This window comes from Pygoscelis adeliae, unplaced genomic scaffold (genome assembly GCF_000699105.1).
Source record: "Pygoscelis adeliae isolate BGI_AS28 unplaced genomic scaffold, ASM69910v1 Scaffold186, whole genome shotgun sequence".
Taxonomy (NCBI): domain Eukaryota; kingdom Metazoa; phylum Chordata; class Aves; order Sphenisciformes; family Spheniscidae; genus Pygoscelis; species Pygoscelis adeliae.
This window is the reverse complement of record NW_008825071.1, coordinates 4414348-4432136: the sequence shown is the minus strand read 5'-3', so window position 1 is coordinate 4432136 and position 17789 is coordinate 4414348. Positions and strand designations below refer to the sequence as shown.

Here is a 17789-nt window from a genome sequence, read left to right as displayed (position 1 = left end):
GTGAGGACATGAGACAACGTGGTGCACCAAAACCTAATTGGGTTGCTTCTCCCTAGGACACTATCTGTTCAGGGACTTTTGAGAACATTTTTCTTATGTCACTTGTCTGAGTACTGGAAGCAGAAGATCTTGATGTGCAGATGAAAGCTTTGAACATAAATAGAATTATCTCTGAAAGTTATGGGTAGATAAATGGATCAGTAGAGAGTCATGTATTACATGCAGAATATATTTGTGAGGTACAAACAAGCTGTGAGGAAAACACAAGTATAGAAATGTTGATTTTTTTAGAAAAAAAAACTGTAACATCTCAAAGCACAGAAGATTAAAGCAGTACTTCCAGCCATTCTAGTTCAATGAATTATTGTATATATAAATCCATTTGCGCTGGAAGTTGGAGAGGCCATTTATTTCACAAATACTAGTTTTATCCCAGGAAATGGAAATGGGGTCTTGAAAATGATTATTAAACATCACACTTTAGGTTTTAAGATAGCTCCAGTTCCAAGGGACCAAACACGATCTAACTCTGGGAGGCAAATTAGTGTTCTGTTGAAATGGCTTCTGCCAGACAGGACACTGTAACACTGGGCTGCTTTAAACTACACCCAGAATAACAAACCTTGTCACCAATCCATGTCCACAGCATGTCGAAGTCAGGATATTTCTTTGCAGCACAGGTAAAATGGGATGCTGCTACCACAGGAACAGGGTGGTTTCTGCTGCTGCGTCGCAGTTATGATGGAGACTCCCAAGTTACCTCTGCTTCTTGCTGTCTCTGGAGGAGCAGCCCCAGCGCAGGGACCCTCCCTGGCTGCAGCAGCAGCCACCAGCCTGGCTTGCTGGGACACTGCAGGCAAAGTAGACAGAGAAGCAAAACTCTTCTCCCAGGCACCTGCCTGATTTGCTTACGCCTGGAACTGGTTCTGCTTCAAGAAGGCAAATAGTCTGGGCAGACAGAGCAGTGCTTTTGATGGGTGATTGCTTTCTACCATAGCCTGATCTTTAATTTCTAATGTTAGCTAGGAATGTAAGGTATAGTCAGCTGGACACTGATTAAACAAGAGGATACTCGTGTAATGATGGGAAATGAATCCTTAATATGAATGAAAAATGATTCATAAATATCAATTCCCCAGCTTAACACGCAGCAGGCGTCCCAAAATACTTTCTCTCAATAATTTTTCTCAACTTGAGAAAAAACTGGATCATCTCCATTCTCTGTGTGTTAAGACTTTTGAAATCAACAGTCTTTTGGTAGTATTTCCATAAAACCAAGCCATCAAAATGTGCTTGAAATTGGAGATGTGCTGCGTGTTTTCTGATCTTCTTTGAACGGGGTTCACCCATCCCCATAAGACATGTAACAAGAAAAGGAACTGGCAAAGAGCTGAGAAATGATACAGTGTCCCGGTTGGAAACTCACATTTTTACATGTACCAAAAAACTGGGGCAGTCAGTTGAATCAATTTTAGGCAATCAGTATGCAGAAATCAGCTTTTTTCTTGGTGCTTTCGATTCTGGAGAAGTATCATTTAAGTGTTTGGTAACTCTGCTGACTTAAGAAGGCATTACACTATTCTTGGGTGCACTTGCCCCTTTTCTTCTTGAATACTAAAACAATTTGGTTGATGTTTTTCTATCCTTAGCATTCTGTTGACTGATATGTTGTTCTACTAAGTTGGGGAAATATTCTGGTTACAGTTAAATAACATAAAATGTATGGACATGATTCATTCCTGTGCTGCTGTCACTTACTCTAATTTTACTTGATCAAAGAAGCTACACCAGCATAAAAGCGGCAAAGTTGCAGTGAATCAAGCACAGATGCAAAGCAGAAAACATAACAGTTTTTAATGAGATATGAAATTACTTTGGTGTATTATCTAAACTACTATAGAGTGTGCATTTTTCATTGAAATTAAAGATTTATATAATGTGATACAAATCCTACTGTAAGAGACATAGAATTTACTTCGAACAAATAGTGAAAAGACATTAGATCTATATTTTTAAAGCTCTGTTGTTGATTTTACTAATAATTTTCTCAAAGTTTGCCCTTTTGAAAGGAAACATCTCAGTTACAGGTGCTATTTTTTGTATTCTCCCATGTAGCATAAGCTGAGTCAACTTGCGTTTACTCAGGCCAAAATATTTTTCAGTGTTCACCTTTTTTATATCTTCACTACGTAACAAAAATCTAGTATAAAATAGCAACATCTCCATTATTTCTGTGAGTGGAGAAGAAACCTGTCATTTATTAAGCTATCAAAATTGAAGCAAAATCATTAGTGAGTAAACAGTCATCTTCCTTTTCAGTATCCGCTGTCTGATGTAATGAGGGTGGTGGACTGACATGCTGCTTACATTACTTTTGGAAGCAGTCACTATCCAAGCAAAGCAAAAAATAGACACTGGTATGAAACTTCGTTAAAATGTAGACTTCCAGTTTTGTTTGTTTTGTCAACCCAACATCCTGCAGTTGTGTGTCTTTGCTTATTGTAGTCTTCTACACAGACTGAGCTGCCTGTTAATAGATTAAGACTGAGCAAAGTAATTTATTTGGGTTTCTTTCCCATGTTTCACCATTCATAGTTTGTGATGTACTTCTTATGGTAATATATGAGAGAAATATAAGGTGCCTTCACATAAGGAAGAGATACTACCTCCCCCTGTTGTGGACTGAGGGCTCAAGTTGTGCTCTCCCAGTCTGTGCCTTTTCTGAGGCTCTCTTCTCTTGGCCCATGTGTGACTGCTCATCAGTGCTCTCAGGGGATTTCACCTGGCCTACAACCTGACTCCTGTAAGCTCCTAATGACTTCCACGAGAGAAGGATGTCATGGATGAATTGCCCAGGCAGCAGCAAACTTCTCTCAGCTGCCCTCTTTTCAACTGCAGTTCTGGGCTGCTCAAAGTTATTCCTGCAAGCTGGTGCTGCGGGGAGTATCTGTGCAATACATTGTGTTGCAGATCTCGCGTTGCTTGTTCTCATGCTAACAGGGCAGATGTGTGCAGCTAAACCCTCTGCTTCCTGGAGTTGGATCTCCTCTTTTATATTGGGTCAGGGGTTCAACCGCATGCCCTGGGAGGCAAGACAGCATACAGTCCTTCTCCGCAGGTGGCAAAAGTGGCATTGTCCTCCTACCAGAAAACATGGTCACCAAGTTAGAAGTAATGGGAGGAAAACAGGGCAGTGACTGTTTCTGAAGCTTATTAAGATGCTATGTACAGACAACATACATTATATTATAACTGGATCTTACTATGAGTAATATTTCCTAATTAACCACAGGGATGCATGAGTTTTGCAGACTGAAAGACTGAGCATAGGAAATTTCCCAGGTCTGTTTTTAATCAAATTTATGTTGTTGTGAATTGCTTGCTTTTGCAAAAAGTTTCAGGGGTAGCTAGTTTTAGGAATTACCCAGGGGGGATGAAGGTACTCCCAGTTACATCCTTGTAACATCTCTGGAGTTGTACCTGTGTTTCTTAGCAAAGAATTATTTCTACAGAATTAGAACATGCTTCTGAGTGGACATGGGAATGGTGGATGATCTCATTACCTCTATCCTCCTTAGATCTATTCTAAGGCTTTTCAAGCTCACCAGGGACTGTCTTTCCAGTCTATGCAGACCCTGGTGGGTCATGAATCTGGAAACTGAACTTTTGCACGCAGATGAGGATGGATTTGTAATAATGAAAACCTTCAGCCCTTGAAAAAGTTTTTTTGAAATATTTCCTAATGGAAAATACTTTTTTTCTTGTGTGGATCAGGCCAGACTTTGACTGTGTAGACACACACCCCCCAGTGAAGAACTGGGGAGCTGTCAGCATATGCTCTGTGTTACAAGTGTGGCAGGAGTAGCTATGTAGACAAGTACAGGGGGAAGCTGTGTGCTGGTACACATGAAAATATCGAGGAGGGAAGAAGAAATTGGAGTGTGGTTGCCAAATTTACTCTGGGTCAGACCAGGGCTGTGTGTCATTGAACCTCACAGTCCAATGCAGGACAAAAAAGGGCAGCATTTAGCAGAGCTAATGCACAAGAATGTGCCATGGGAGTACACATTTTAGCATCTTTCTTTTTCATGGCAAATCTACGTAAATAAACCTGTTACATCTAGGAGATGCATAATGATTTTCTGGCTTGTGGCTATTCCACAACCAAGGATATGCCACTCGTTTGTGCAAATTAGGGAGTGTCTACTTTAAATACAATTACAGTAATCAAAACCCCTTAAAAGTTGTACTGGATTTTTTCAGTGTTAAAAATAAAACCTGCTGCTGTCTGTACTAGTATACTTAATATTAGTATAATAATTAAGAAAGATTTTTTTTTTATTAACAATAAGGTATGTGCATGTTTGTGTAGATGTGAATACTACATCCACACAGAAAAAAAAAATTCTAAAGATATTACCAGCGAAATTGGTAACCTTGATCAAAGATCAAGGTTTCAAAGACAAATCTGTCACTAAATTGATGGGATATTGAAGCATCTGGCAGGATTGAAGGTCTTGTTTGTACCCGAATTGTGGGGCAGAGCTATCTTTTTGTTCTGCACATGAGTTCTCAGGGCACCTCGCACAAGACAGGTCTCAGCCCACAGCAATGACATAGAAACACTACTGCAGTATTCACTGCAGGAGGCTCGCTGCTTCGGCCCATGCAACAACTACCGTTACTGTAGGAAGCTTCGCGCTCCGAGAGGAAAGTAAACCAGACAGCACAGAAGTCTTGACTGGCAGAGACACCCTGCAAGGGCCCATGCCATAACTTGTGGGTTGTCATCTCCTTCCTCTTAAAAAAAAAAAAAAAAAAAAGAAGCAGCAAGGTTTTTTTGCTTGCTTAGTTGTATTTGGGGGTGAACTAGTGATCCAAGTACACTTTTTTGATCCTGTCTTGGAGTCCCTGATTGCACCACAAGTCAAAGTGTCTATGCTTATGCGGCTGGGCCGATGCACCAGTGTTGTGAGGAGCGCTGTGTAGAGCACACCTGCTGAGCCAAAGATTTGAGATGAATAGCACCCATATTGATTTGCCTATAATGGAGTGAAAAAGAAAAATGTCCAGGTTTTGTTGCAGGTATTTTCACGGGGTATTAAATTGGTGGATTAGTTGCAAACAGCAGTACTGATAAAGTCTCCTGTCCATCTTGATGGTTGGGCCTTTCTATTAAAATGACACATAAATAACCTATTATGTCCCCCACCCATGGAAATTCAAATGCACCTGTCAACTTGATAAAGCACTTGCCTGGAGGGAAGCATTGTTTACATTTTCACTCCATTCTTCAGAAAAAGTGAGATTCTAATTATTTTTCCCACTGTAAATTAATGCTGACTATGATGGTTAGCATATCTTTGTATTGTTATATCTATGCAAAAGTTAAATAATAGAACTGATCCATCATGTATTATGCAATGTGCATTTTTATGACAGGCTTCCCTCTGATCTTATTATGCCTTTCTTCATAAATACTTACTTTTTTTCCCAGCAGCTGGGGGAATCTTTGTTGACTGCTGGTTTAGAAGTTGAAATCTGTCCTGTGTGAAAAGGAAAACACAATTTACATGTTTATCGGATGCTGAACTCTGCTATCTTCTGAGGAAGGAAAAAATAAGGATATAAAAGTACAGTCCATTAATAATAAGCTTCATTATAATAGGCAATTGGTCACAGTACACTAAACCATTTTTCTACAAACCAAGCACATCAAATTCAATAATATAATGCAACTGTTTCTGTATATCTTAGACAGTAACTTTTAATTCAGGAAGGGCCAACTAGTTAAGGTGAAAACAAATATGAACAGAATCTTTCTTCGAAGCATAAAATCACACCACACCTTTGCCCAAAACTTGAAGCTGACCTATAAACAATTTGTTAGTGTTCCTAGCAGTCAGTGTTACTTTGTTTGTAAAAGGTTTTTTTGATGCATTTCATGGTTCCTGCTTGGACTGAAGGCAGAACTGCTGAAATACCACAAAGGGGGCTGTTTTTGCAATACTATGCTACAAGTGAGAAATATTATTGTCAGAAGTTTTTGCTATCTGGTTTCTTAACTCAAGCAGGGAAGAAGGCATTGCTTAGAGGCTCTTGGTATGCTCAGAGAACCCCAGGAGGCAGCCTGATCTTGAAAGTTTTTTTGACAAGTTTTGCAGACCCAACTGGTTTGCATACCCTGTTGAAGGCTTATGCAAACTGCCTTGAACCTTTGACCCTTTGTCTACTTGCTACAGTAGATCTCTACTTCTAGATTTCTAGAGAAGCATCAGTGCCAGGCACAGTTAAAATGTTTGCAAGAGCCAAAAATAGAACCCTGGTGCAGAAAAAAGAAGGAGTAAACTGACAACAAGGAAATGCCTTAGCAGTTGAGGCACTTTTAGATTAGGTTCCATTGAGCTTGCAATTGGGGTGCTGGCTCTATGGAGGCAGAAAAGAGATCCTTGGGGTGCAGATGGCAGAGAGAATGGGATGGGAATGGGGAATGCCAATCTTGACCACAAAGGAAGACCTGAACCTTTGTCATCTTAATTTTCTTTCTTCACTTCTTTTCTACAATGAAACCAGCATTTGTTTTACTGCCATGGAACATCAAATTCTTACACAAATATGCCAGGCCCTTCCACTGCCGTCTATCCTGCCAGGAAGATGGTTGTGAAACTTTTTTCCTTCAGTTCTCCCTCCATGGCCTGCCTCTGCAGTGATGTCTGCAAGAAAGCAGCTAATTACTGGTGATAATTTGGAAAAACAGATAAGATAATTTAGGGACAGTTAAAGCAAATAGCCACATATATGTGCTAATACAGCTATTGCTTTGATCTCGCCATAGGTTGTTAACTCTTTGTTCTGCGGGCAGCCTATTTCTACCTGTCTATACAGCAGCTGGAGCAATGGGGCCGCAGTGTGAGTGAGAGTTTCTAGATGCCTCTGTGGTAAATCTGTTTACTAACAATTAATATCCATGACGGAGTAGTCAGTATACTCATTAGGACTATTGAAAGATCAGAGAAAAATTACAATATTTCTAAAGGAGGGCAACCACCCTTCGTGGATTTTCGTATACGTTTTACCAAAAGTGTTGAAGTTTGCTTTCCTCTTTCACCTTCTTTTTCCTAGCCCCCTTCCATCTGCTTGAAAAAATAGCTGGGTTTAAGCAGGCAAATTAAGAAAATTTTGATTCTTAGGAAAACCTCATAGCAATTTTGTTATTGTTTGAAGACTATTTAAACAAAAAGAAAGTAGTTTAAAATCCAGACTTGGTCAGGTATCCAACAAAAGACACCCTCCACAAGAGCACAGTTCACACTACGTTCTACCCCACTGGCACAAGGATACACAATTCCTCTGCCTTCACAGGCGGAAATTTTCTGAAGCTGGAGAAGATGCAACTAGAAGCCACCAGTCCAATGTATTTAAGTTTTAAGTTCTCAGCTGATTTACTGCCCATGTAGTGATCCAGATTTCAAAATGTTATTTTGCTGCCAGGAATAGATCTTTCCATCTGACATAAGTTACAGGTGAGTAAAAACGTGTCTTATACCCAGACATACACCTTGTATGCACATGGTCTTGGGCATGGGAAATTAAATTTGTGAACACAGACTTATTTCTATTAACTATCTTTTCTCTGTGTTTAATCTGTTCCAAATGGTAAAAGTCTAAGATAAAATGTTCGTTGCAAATAGGTTAATTGACAAACTTAGCTCCTTTGTTTTCTGTTTACAGATTCTTTTTGAACCACATTGTTTTTCTACAGATCTGTTGGGGCTATTTTAACAAATTTTTGCAGAATATCTTCTGTGGGCAAATTTTATCCCATAAGATGAACTGCTCCATTGATCTGTTTACTATTTGTTGTTTCTGGTGTATGTTTGGTCACCAAAGTCATATAGTATTATTTCTGCTTTCTGACTGCATTACATTTGTAAACAGATGAGTAATGAATAACAAATGTTGATGAGCAGATAATGAATAGCAGACACTGTTATTTACACAGATATGCCCTTGTATGCATTAAAATCCTGACTTCCATAGGGAAAATAGCTTTTCCTAAACACTTTTGTATATAAAATCCTGTCTGTCTGAAGTTACTGAAGATGCTTTCTTAAGTAACTGATTCCAGCATCCCTTATAAATTTGGGAAATGAGGTGTGGAGAGAGATTTCTCTTACCCATCTGAACCAAACCCATTCTGGGCTTGGAATACAGCAGGATTCTCTGGAATAGGGAGGGAATGTATTTTATCTCCTTTCCCTAGGGCAAATCAATGGACAAAGGCACTGCTATGCACAAGGAAATGCAAGAAAGCTCTGGCCTTTAATTTTCACTCACTAAGGTTTTTGCTGAATTGAATATCAGTTTTCCTTGACTCAATACTTGAGATGAGCTTTTTTTCCAAATTTATTATTGTTTGGAAGAGTCTATTTCTACATTTGTATATTATTTATGGATGACTCAAGTGTGGAGACTTAAAACCACGTAAGATTTAGATCCAAAATGATGGGATGGTAAGCAGCAGACTACAGTAGCAATGAGTACACGGTGGCTAAGAAATATGTGACTGCACTTTGTAATAGCTAAAAGCAGGAGATCAAAATCATCCCCTAGAAAAGATCTGCATCGCTGTTCATTTGGACATATCCACAAACATGACGCTATCACAATTCAGAAACAAAAAGACCCTCCACTGTTTCCTAGTGTTACGATGCTGAGCAGCTTGCCATAAATCTATTCTGGGATTTCTCCTCAGTCATTTACAAAGAGGTTATTCTCTGTATATGGTTATTTTCATCATTCAGTCTGTCCATGTCAGTTTATTAAATAAATCGGGGAAGACTGTAACAACAATGCTTCAGGCATTCATAATTTGACTGAAATAAACAATTCCCGAACACTACTGGTCCATTATGTTGGTCCATTATGTTCATAAATAGGACGATTTAGAAACAAGTTATCTATCTGCAGAGTTACTACAGGCAGTTGTAGGTGGGGATATCGCACTGGTTCGAAGGCATCTGCCACCTATCTGGCTCCATAGGTCAGAGTATGACTGTTAAGCCACGCGTGCCTGGCAGAGGTCCTCTGCCAACAGCAGACCAAAGGCCTTTGCTAACCCAAGACATTTACATGCTTCATTATTGCCCCAAGTGTGAAAGCGCATGCTATTGCCCCACCAAAGTACGCTGTATATGTATAAGCATGTGTACATACTTATATTTATACATTTAAGGATTAAATATGAGGGGCATTGGTGTAACTGGTCATGACTTTCTCATGGCGGTATGACTTTTGGCAGTTCTAATAGCTTCTCTTGTTCATGCCTTTGCTTTCCATTTCTCCAATTTCACGATTTATTCGAACCGAGTTCATTTGCACTTCTTGTAAAGTACTCCATACTTCCTACGGTGGCTTGAAAATCTTCCCCACTGTCACAGCTAGTTCTGCGTGAGGTTCAGTGGTAGCCTCACCTGGACCTGGATGCCACCAAGGTGCCTTTGATACAGGCAGCAAGGGTGTTTTTAGGTATGTCCATGTAAATTCTTTTCCCAGAGTTGCTGGCAAGGTTTTTAGCAGCAGCGTGTCAGAGATGGGGTTTGCAATACTTAAGGGGTGCTGAGCTTTCCTCGGAGGTTAATGCTAGCCAGCTTTTGTTTCTTTAATTGTAGAGCTACACTGGTTTAACAAAGATTGCCTCCAGGACAGCAGTTCCCATATTTACAACTCTTACCACAGAAAATGCACTTACCATGTTTATGAAAGTTACTTGAAGTAAATACAGCACCCTCGACTTTTGATGTCTTTTTTTTCTATAATTTCAACACTTTTGCCCTTTCCCCTAAAGTTAACAGCTTGTAACTTCTGCTAATTATTTGTCATGACCAGCTCACAGTTCTGCCCATTCTCGCATGGTTTCTTTGGTCCGTATTGCTCATTTTATGCATTTCCTTTGAATGCTGCTTTCAAACATTTTTTATACATTTTACGATGCATAAAGCTGGAATTGATTCACATGACATTGCAAATAATAATGCTGCAAGCAGTTAAGAATCAGCACTACTCATAATCAGGTGTTTGGAGACACACAGATATGTCTATTTCTCAACTTTTTAAAAAGAATTATTTTTATGCTGATGTCTTCTTTTAAGACACTAAATGTCAGTCTTCCTCTCATTCCCACTGTAGCTCAGAAAATTTGAGGAATTCTTTTTTCCTTTCTTCTTTTACAAAAGCTGTCAAACAAGAGAAAACCTCATAGTACCTGTACACACTAGCATGGCATTTTTTGTACCCTGACCTTGGAAATATTAATATTAATTGGCTGTGTATCATGTGTGTAATATATTTATAAATATACATTTATTAATATATTTGTATTTAAAATGTTATCATGTTCTACTTCAATAACATATTTCTATACACTTGGTATGGCATGATATAGTTATACAACAAAGTACATTTGTATTTGTACTTACAAATGTATTTTTGTCTTTTGTTCCAGGTTATGTACTGTAATTTCCAAAGGGTGACATAATTTACCTTCTTTGTATGAGAAGCATGTTCCATTCCTTTAAAAGTCCATGTATTTTTACGTCACTCTGTACGTTAAAGGAGCAGTGATTGAAATCATTGTTGTCAAGGAAGAATGTATTAAAATTATTAATAAGACTTAAACCCACACGAGACTTACTGAATCATCTGATCTGACCTAAATTTATGACCCTTCCTCTCAGTTCTTCCCTTTGCATACTTGCACAAAGACAGGAGGATTGAAAGGAAGAAAAAATAACACACAAAGACCAGTGAAAACTGTATATTTGCATTAGGTCGATGTAACATTTTGTGATTATAATAATATAAACAAATAAACTATAAGGGCATTCACATCAGACCTCATTTCAAGCTGAACTATTATAAAGCGATTAACAGCCTCACACTCCTGCTTTAATTAAGTTATGTTGTGAAATATTCAGCATTTGAACCTGTTCTGGCCTGCCTCTTTTATCATTGAATTACCATCCTTAATGTGTTTTTCTGCTGAAAGATGAATTTCATTTAAGGATTACTGTACACTGTTCTGGCATTTTGTGGTTTCTTGTCAGCCCTTGTGAATCTAGATCATAGCTAACTTCAGTTCCTCTGACATGTCCTATATGCACAGTCTCTTGACTAGCCTGTCTCAGTGGATTTATTAACTCATATTGTATTCCTGTAGAAATGAATGGACATTTTTGATTAACTTAATGATAGAAATTTCAGATGACAGTAGAGTTTACTTTTGGAGCTTACTTCAGGTTATGTAGGCCACAGCAGCTCTCTAGTGACCTATCATTTCACAGAAATGCGTTTTGAAAGTTTCAAGGCAGTGGACATCCGTCTGCCAAATACTTCAAGATGGTGCTAGCAAGGAGGGAATTGAATGGTCCTTCAGAGCTGGGGTGTCTAAATCCACAGCCACCCCCAGCACTGCTCTTTCCTTTCCCGGGGTTGGTTATCAGCTGTTATATCCTACTGCATATTGCAGAGTCTGCCTTCAGGCAAATTCATGCTACCAGATGACTTTGAGGAAGGGTCAATGAGTGACGCCTCAGCCATGCATCCCATTTCCCTTCTTTCTACTTGTGCCTACCCAGGACCAAGGCGATGCAACTCAGCACAGCACCATCAGTGTTGGTGATGCTTTTTCACTCTCAGTTGTCTGATGATCAGGCTGTGCTTTTAGGGAGGGGAGGACATGCCAATTGTCATGTTCTCTTGACTAGTCACATAAATATCCTTAGAGGGAGTTCGCCAGATCTTGAAATGTGACGACAGCTCAGGTGGGTTTGTTTACTCCCACTACCCCACAGATCTGTCTCTTCTCAGGGTGGGTGGCAAGGCAGAGAATCCTGATGCTGTACCTGGTCCCGTATGGATATGGTGCTACAGGGATGGCGCCCAGAGCCAGGAACTCCTGAAAGAGGTCTTCGCCCTGGCAAGGCGAAGGTTTGCTCAAGTACAAAGGTTTGAGTGACATGGCTTTGGCTTCCAGTACGGTAATTATATGCTGTAAATTACACTCAGCTCTGGCAATGACTGAAAATATATGTGGTAATTTACTTGTGTGAAGGTAGTCTAAGGTCCATGCTGTCCTCTGTGCTGGACAAGCACAGCATGCATATCTCTGCCCCCAGAGCTCACAGCTCAAAGAGGCAAAACAGAGCTGCAGAGAAGGATGCGGTGTTCACAGTGAATGATCCATGGCTTGCAAAACACATGGTAAATAAATCCTCCTACTTGTTGGTAGGGACAAACACAGAAGAAGGACAAGCAGATTTAATGAAAGTGGGCTAAGATGAAGGTCAGAGAGGAAGCAGGGGAACATGCGGGATTGATTCAGGAGAGAGGAAAACACTCCAAAGAAAAGAAGCAAGCACTACAGGGGAAAATGCATCCAGCATAAAAGGAGGAACATGACAAAGATCATCCCTTTTGCCGGGTGGATCCTCTGCAGACTGAGTTTCTGAGCTGGCTCTCCCAGCCGTTTCTCTTCCCTGAAGTCAGATGAGGGAGAAGACATGAGGCCAGGAAGGGCTTGGTGCTCTTGACTAGGCAGGTCAGAGCTCTTGGTTGTGAGACGCTGGGATGAGAGAGGAGGGTAACCGTGGCGGGGTCTTTGTTCCCATTTCACAAGCTGTGCTGTGGCAGCTCTTGCAGCTGCTTGTCCCTGCTCTGGCCAGCACTGTCCCAACAGAAGCTGCCTTTCTGCTTTCATGAGAGCATTGACCACCTTAATTCTTACCGAGCAACTGCGTATGGCAGGCGTGTAAGACATGTTTGTAGGCAGAAGAAAATGCAGGGCTTGTCCTGTCCTTGTAGCTGCTGTGTGCTTCTAACAAGTTGTTCTGAATGAAAGCCTTTTAACCCCAGAGGCTTTGGTGTGGGAAATTCAGACTGTGCATATTTTACCTTAAATTTCAGATGACCTTTCCTTGTTTTAAAATGTATAAAATTGTTTAGGACTGATGCAAATGAAAGCTGGCACTAAAATGAAGTTTCCTATTGTTCTGTCTTTCCTGGAAAAGAGTTGGAGATAATTTCCAGTGCCTGTTCTTGCTTTCTTAACTCACCTAAAACCAATCTTCTCCTAAGGCAGTTGCTCAGAATAGCAGCGTGCACGTCAGGATCGTGGCGTTGGCACACTGTGCTAGTTACGGGATTCCTCGTAATGCGTAAGAACAGCTGAGGAAACGTGAACTGGAACACAAGCGAACTGAGCTAGATCTAACTTTTCCCAAGTGGGGGGAAAAATTTGTATCTGATGATTTTGGGATCTCTTGTAAGAATCTGAGCTCTTTGTTTCAGCAAAAAGAAAAATCAAAACTATGCAAAAGAACGTTTTGATGCACTTATCTTAAATTAGAGGTTTTCAATGGCTAGCTTCATGGGCGAGTTCCAATCATTTCAGCCAGTGTAATACATTTTCTTGAAAGAAAAGGCATGTGCTAGACCAGCAAAAGAGTTATTTCCTCTGCATTAAGTAGAAGTGTTTGGGAAGAGAATGTTGGTGTATTGTAAGGATATAACAATATCACCAATATCTTCCTACTGTAAACAGGAGTAGCATCTCACGGGAGAAAATGAGTGACGCAAAGGTCTCACAGAAGTGAAGGGTTGAAAAGCTTGCACTTCAGTGGGTGTATAAAAATAATGCTTCTCATCATCAGTTCTAGTTAAGGATAAGGGGTGCTTAAACTGTGCACTATGACCCATCTGAAGTCTTGAATTCTGCTCAGCCTGTGTAAAGAATTAACACGAAAAAGGTTAAATGGAAAGTCTGGCTGACACAGGGAGGTACAAAACCTACCCAAGCAAATGTGTTTAGAGCAAACCAGGAAACTAGGTAACTGTGTCAATAAACTAGCTTTATACAATGCATTAAAATACACCTTATTTACTCTGCCTCATCTACAATTCAGTTAGCAGCACAAGGTTATTTTAATACTATACAGAGTTCAGAGACTAAAAAGTGCTTGTGGGTACAGGCACAAAGGCTTCTCGAAGAGAGAGAAATACAAATACTCGTTCGCAAAATTCTCGGGAAGCTTTCTTTTTTTAATCAGCATTGCCATTTTATTGTTTAACCTACCCTGCTTGATCTCCCTACTTTTGGTTAATACGGGAGTCAATTACAGCTTCATCTGTGCAGAATTAACTTTATAGAATATACACTAGGGATTTGTCTATCTCTTCTATTTAGATCTATGTCATAAAAAAATATGTAGTAGAGAACTGTGTGCAAGCACTGCATATGGTACAGGCTTTGCAGATTTATTGTAAAATCATTTTAAATCGGTTAAGCTCTTACCAGAAGTTAATTAAATATGTTCCTTTGGTGGGGGGGGTGGGGGGATTCTGTGTGTGTGTGTGCGTTTGTGCGTACGTGTGTGTGTGTATGGGGGGGGCCTTCTGTCTCACTAGGTGGCAGTGTCTGATTACATCTGGAAGGACCACGCTAGCAAGCCTGGTGTCTCCAGCTGTGACCTCCAGCACCAGGATGAAATCCCTGACTCTGCAGCTAACTCGAGAGGTAGCACCACCGTTCACGTCTCTGTCTACACTGTTCACCTCAGCGGCTTCCAGGATCTCTACAGGCACTTCCTCAGGCTACCTGATGGAGCTATCATTGAGGTAGGTCCAAGCAGACTCCTCACCTGCAGATTTTGAAGGCAAAGGGGTGCACTTCAGAAGTAGGTCGGTGTCAAAACAGGAAAATAGACCTGCCTGACCCTGCACAAAATACACACTGAAATTTTCCATAGGAAGACCTCACTCCTAAACAGTAGTGTAAAATCAATGAGTTAATGTGTTTGCAGTGCAAAGTAGCAATTTAGTATTGTTTATAGAGCCATTTAAAGGCGATTATGTAAGATACACATTGAAACTACACACATAGAGATTATTTATAAATATATATTGCTTAGAACCACATAAGGTCATTCTGTACAGGAATTATTATATATATAAATATACAATGTAAGTATTGTGCACATTTATTATACAGCTAGTACTACAGGTATGGTCATTCACTTAGTTTTTCCTCAGATACACAGAAGTAAGGCTCAGTTAGATTACTTACTGGTATCTTGCAAGTTTTAGATTGAATCCTGGATGTTTTCAGATTTAAATACAATACAGGGTGGTATTAAAAAGAAGTATCGCCCATTACTTCTTTCATAGCCTGCATTTTGTTCATTGCATTGTCATTTTTGTTCTAAGTGCTTAGAAGAAGTGCATTTCCTTGTTGCCTTTGGTCTTGTGTTGAGAGACCTTTAAAAAAAATTTGGCATCTAAAAGAAAGTAGAGTGAAAGAATATTACTTTACCTACCCAGATAAGAAGTGGGAGCATCATCACGGAGTTCTGTTTACTATAGAAAACTGGCACAAATGATGCTGAAGTACAACGTTTTCAGCTGCTCACTTCTAAGGTGAAGGTTCAAGTACATCTTTCCAGCATGAGGCAAATGTTGCTTCTGCTCCTTTGGTTAATGTTTCAAGGCTGTTTTCTTCATTAAAAGATTTTATTCTTAATGTCTTTGCCCTACTTGGCTTTTTAAAGAAAATTTAATTTAAAGGAAACTGTCCTCAAGGAATCCAGACATAATTTTCTGCCCCAGGAACTTGTGATTCACCAGAGTGAAGGCACCAGAGTCTTAGAGCTGGCCAAAGAAAACAAGAGAAGGCATGTGGCCTACATGAAGTAGAATTTAATTATTGAAACAAAGAAACGAGCAAATCCAGGTCCATGCCCAAGTCTGTTAAAGAAGATCCTCATACAAATCATTGGCTAGATTTTTGCTAGAACACCTTTTCCCTGTTTGATGTCAAGAACGCAGCCCCATTCCTACTTTCCACCTGTTACCACTCTTTGCAGAATGGTTTTTCCCAATTAAGTTCTCAGCTTTTCAGTCATGACGTTTTGTTCAGCTTTCACAAGGCTGTGGAAGGAGGGGCTTCGAGCACCGGAGGGAATCTTAACCCAGTGCACTGGTTCAGTTCATTAATCCCTTCTGTATTTCTGAGAGAGGAGAAATGCATTCCCATACAATGTAATTTTGTCTTCCCAGAAGCTTCCAGCTTCTGAGCGGATGCTGATCAGCATCCACAAAGTGAACACTGCAGAGTGCGGATGGCTCAAGCTACTTCTGTAGAGTTTCCCACACCAAATCACAACATAGTCTATCCCTAAAATCTACATGACTGAGTCTTATGTCATCGTCTTGAAAGCTGCACGTCTAATTTAGGAGATCAATGCATGCTTTACAGCATTTTTACTTGTAGATCTAAATACAATTACATATAAGAAATGTGCTTAACTAATAATTGCAGTAAAACTTATATACAGATCTTACATTTAGCTGATAATGGATGTAATTATACATTTGTGTATTTTATAGGTCAGGGCTTTCTACTACAGTTCCAAATTAGGAATATTTTATAAGTTAATGAATTTTAAAACTATGCACTGACTAGTGAGCAAGTTTGCTGCCATGGGGCAAATACACCTGAGCTTCACTGCTTGCTGCTGTTGCTGCCCCTCAGGAACAGTTTTTTTGCCTCTGCTGCAGCTAGACAAGCACTGGTACTTGAGTGGGGTAAGAAAATAATTTTGGAACTAAAAGGTTGCATTGCAACCTTAAGTATAGCTCTTAAGGGTGTAGGAAATGAAGACTACAGGGCTTCTTGGGATAATCTGTCCAGTCTGCTGCTTCTGTGGACAACTCATTGTGTATAAGCGTTTTTAGTCTGAATATTTAGAGCTAGTCCTAAAGATTCAGGTAGTTTAGTTTACCTAAACCTAGTCTAGTTTAGGTATTTTGTCCCTATTGATTCAATAGAAAGATTTTTCTGGATCCTTAGAGTCTACTTGGTCACAAGTCTCCTCTTATTCTCCAGCCTCAGTTTATTCATTGTCAGTTTCCATGTATTTATTTGCATCACCCTTTGGTGTAAATAAGACTTCTCTCTTCTGGAAGTTTACCTACATAATCTAATTTCATAATCTTATCCGTTTTCTGCCAGAACGGGTACAACACTTCACCAGAAGAAACAAGCTCCCCTTTTGCTTTTCATTCCCTTCCTCACCCTACCAGCAGCGGTGAAGAAATCACAGAATCATTTAGGTTGGAAAAGACCTTTAAGATCATCGAATCCTACCGTAAACCTAACACAGCCAAGTTCACCACTAAACCATGTCCCTAAGTGCCCCATCTACATGAATTTTAAATACTTCCAGGGATGGTGACTCAACCACTTCCCTGGGCAGCCTGTTCTAATGTTTGACAACCCTTTCGGTGAAGAAATTTTTCCTAATATCCAATCTAAACCTCCCCTGGCACAACTTGAGGCCATTTCCTCTCGTCCTATCGCTTGTTACTTGGGAGAAGAGACCGACACCCACCTCGCTACAACCTCCTTTCAGGTAGTTGTAGAGAGCAATGAGGTCTCCCCTCAGCCTCCTTTTCTCCAGGCTAAACAACCCCAGCCCTCTCAGCCGCTCCTCGTAAGACTTACGCTCTAGACCCTTCACCAGCTTCGCTGCTCTTCTCTGGACACGCTCTAACACCTCAATGTCCTTCTTGTAGTGAGGGGCCCAAAACTGAACACAGTATTCAAGGTGCGGCCTCACCAGTGCCGAGTACAGGGGCACGATCCCTTCCCTCCTCCTGCTGGCCACACTATTTCTGATACAAGCCAGGATGCCGTTGGCCTTCTTGACCGCCTGGGCACACTGCCGGCTCATATT

The 17789-nt window shown here is 40.2% G+C and overlaps 1 protein-coding gene across 1 annotated transcript in view; it reads left to right on the top strand.

The window, feature by feature from the left end:
• LOC103919083 overlaps window positions 1-17789 on the top strand; it is a 165389-nt gene that overhangs the window by 104515 nt on the left and 43085 nt on the right. The window contains exon 14 of the mRNA XM_009326538.1: window positions 14464-14673. Coding sequence (XP_009324813.1) covers window positions 14464-14673 — 210 coding nt within the window. The remainder of the gene's footprint in view (window positions 1-14463; window positions 14674-17789) is intronic.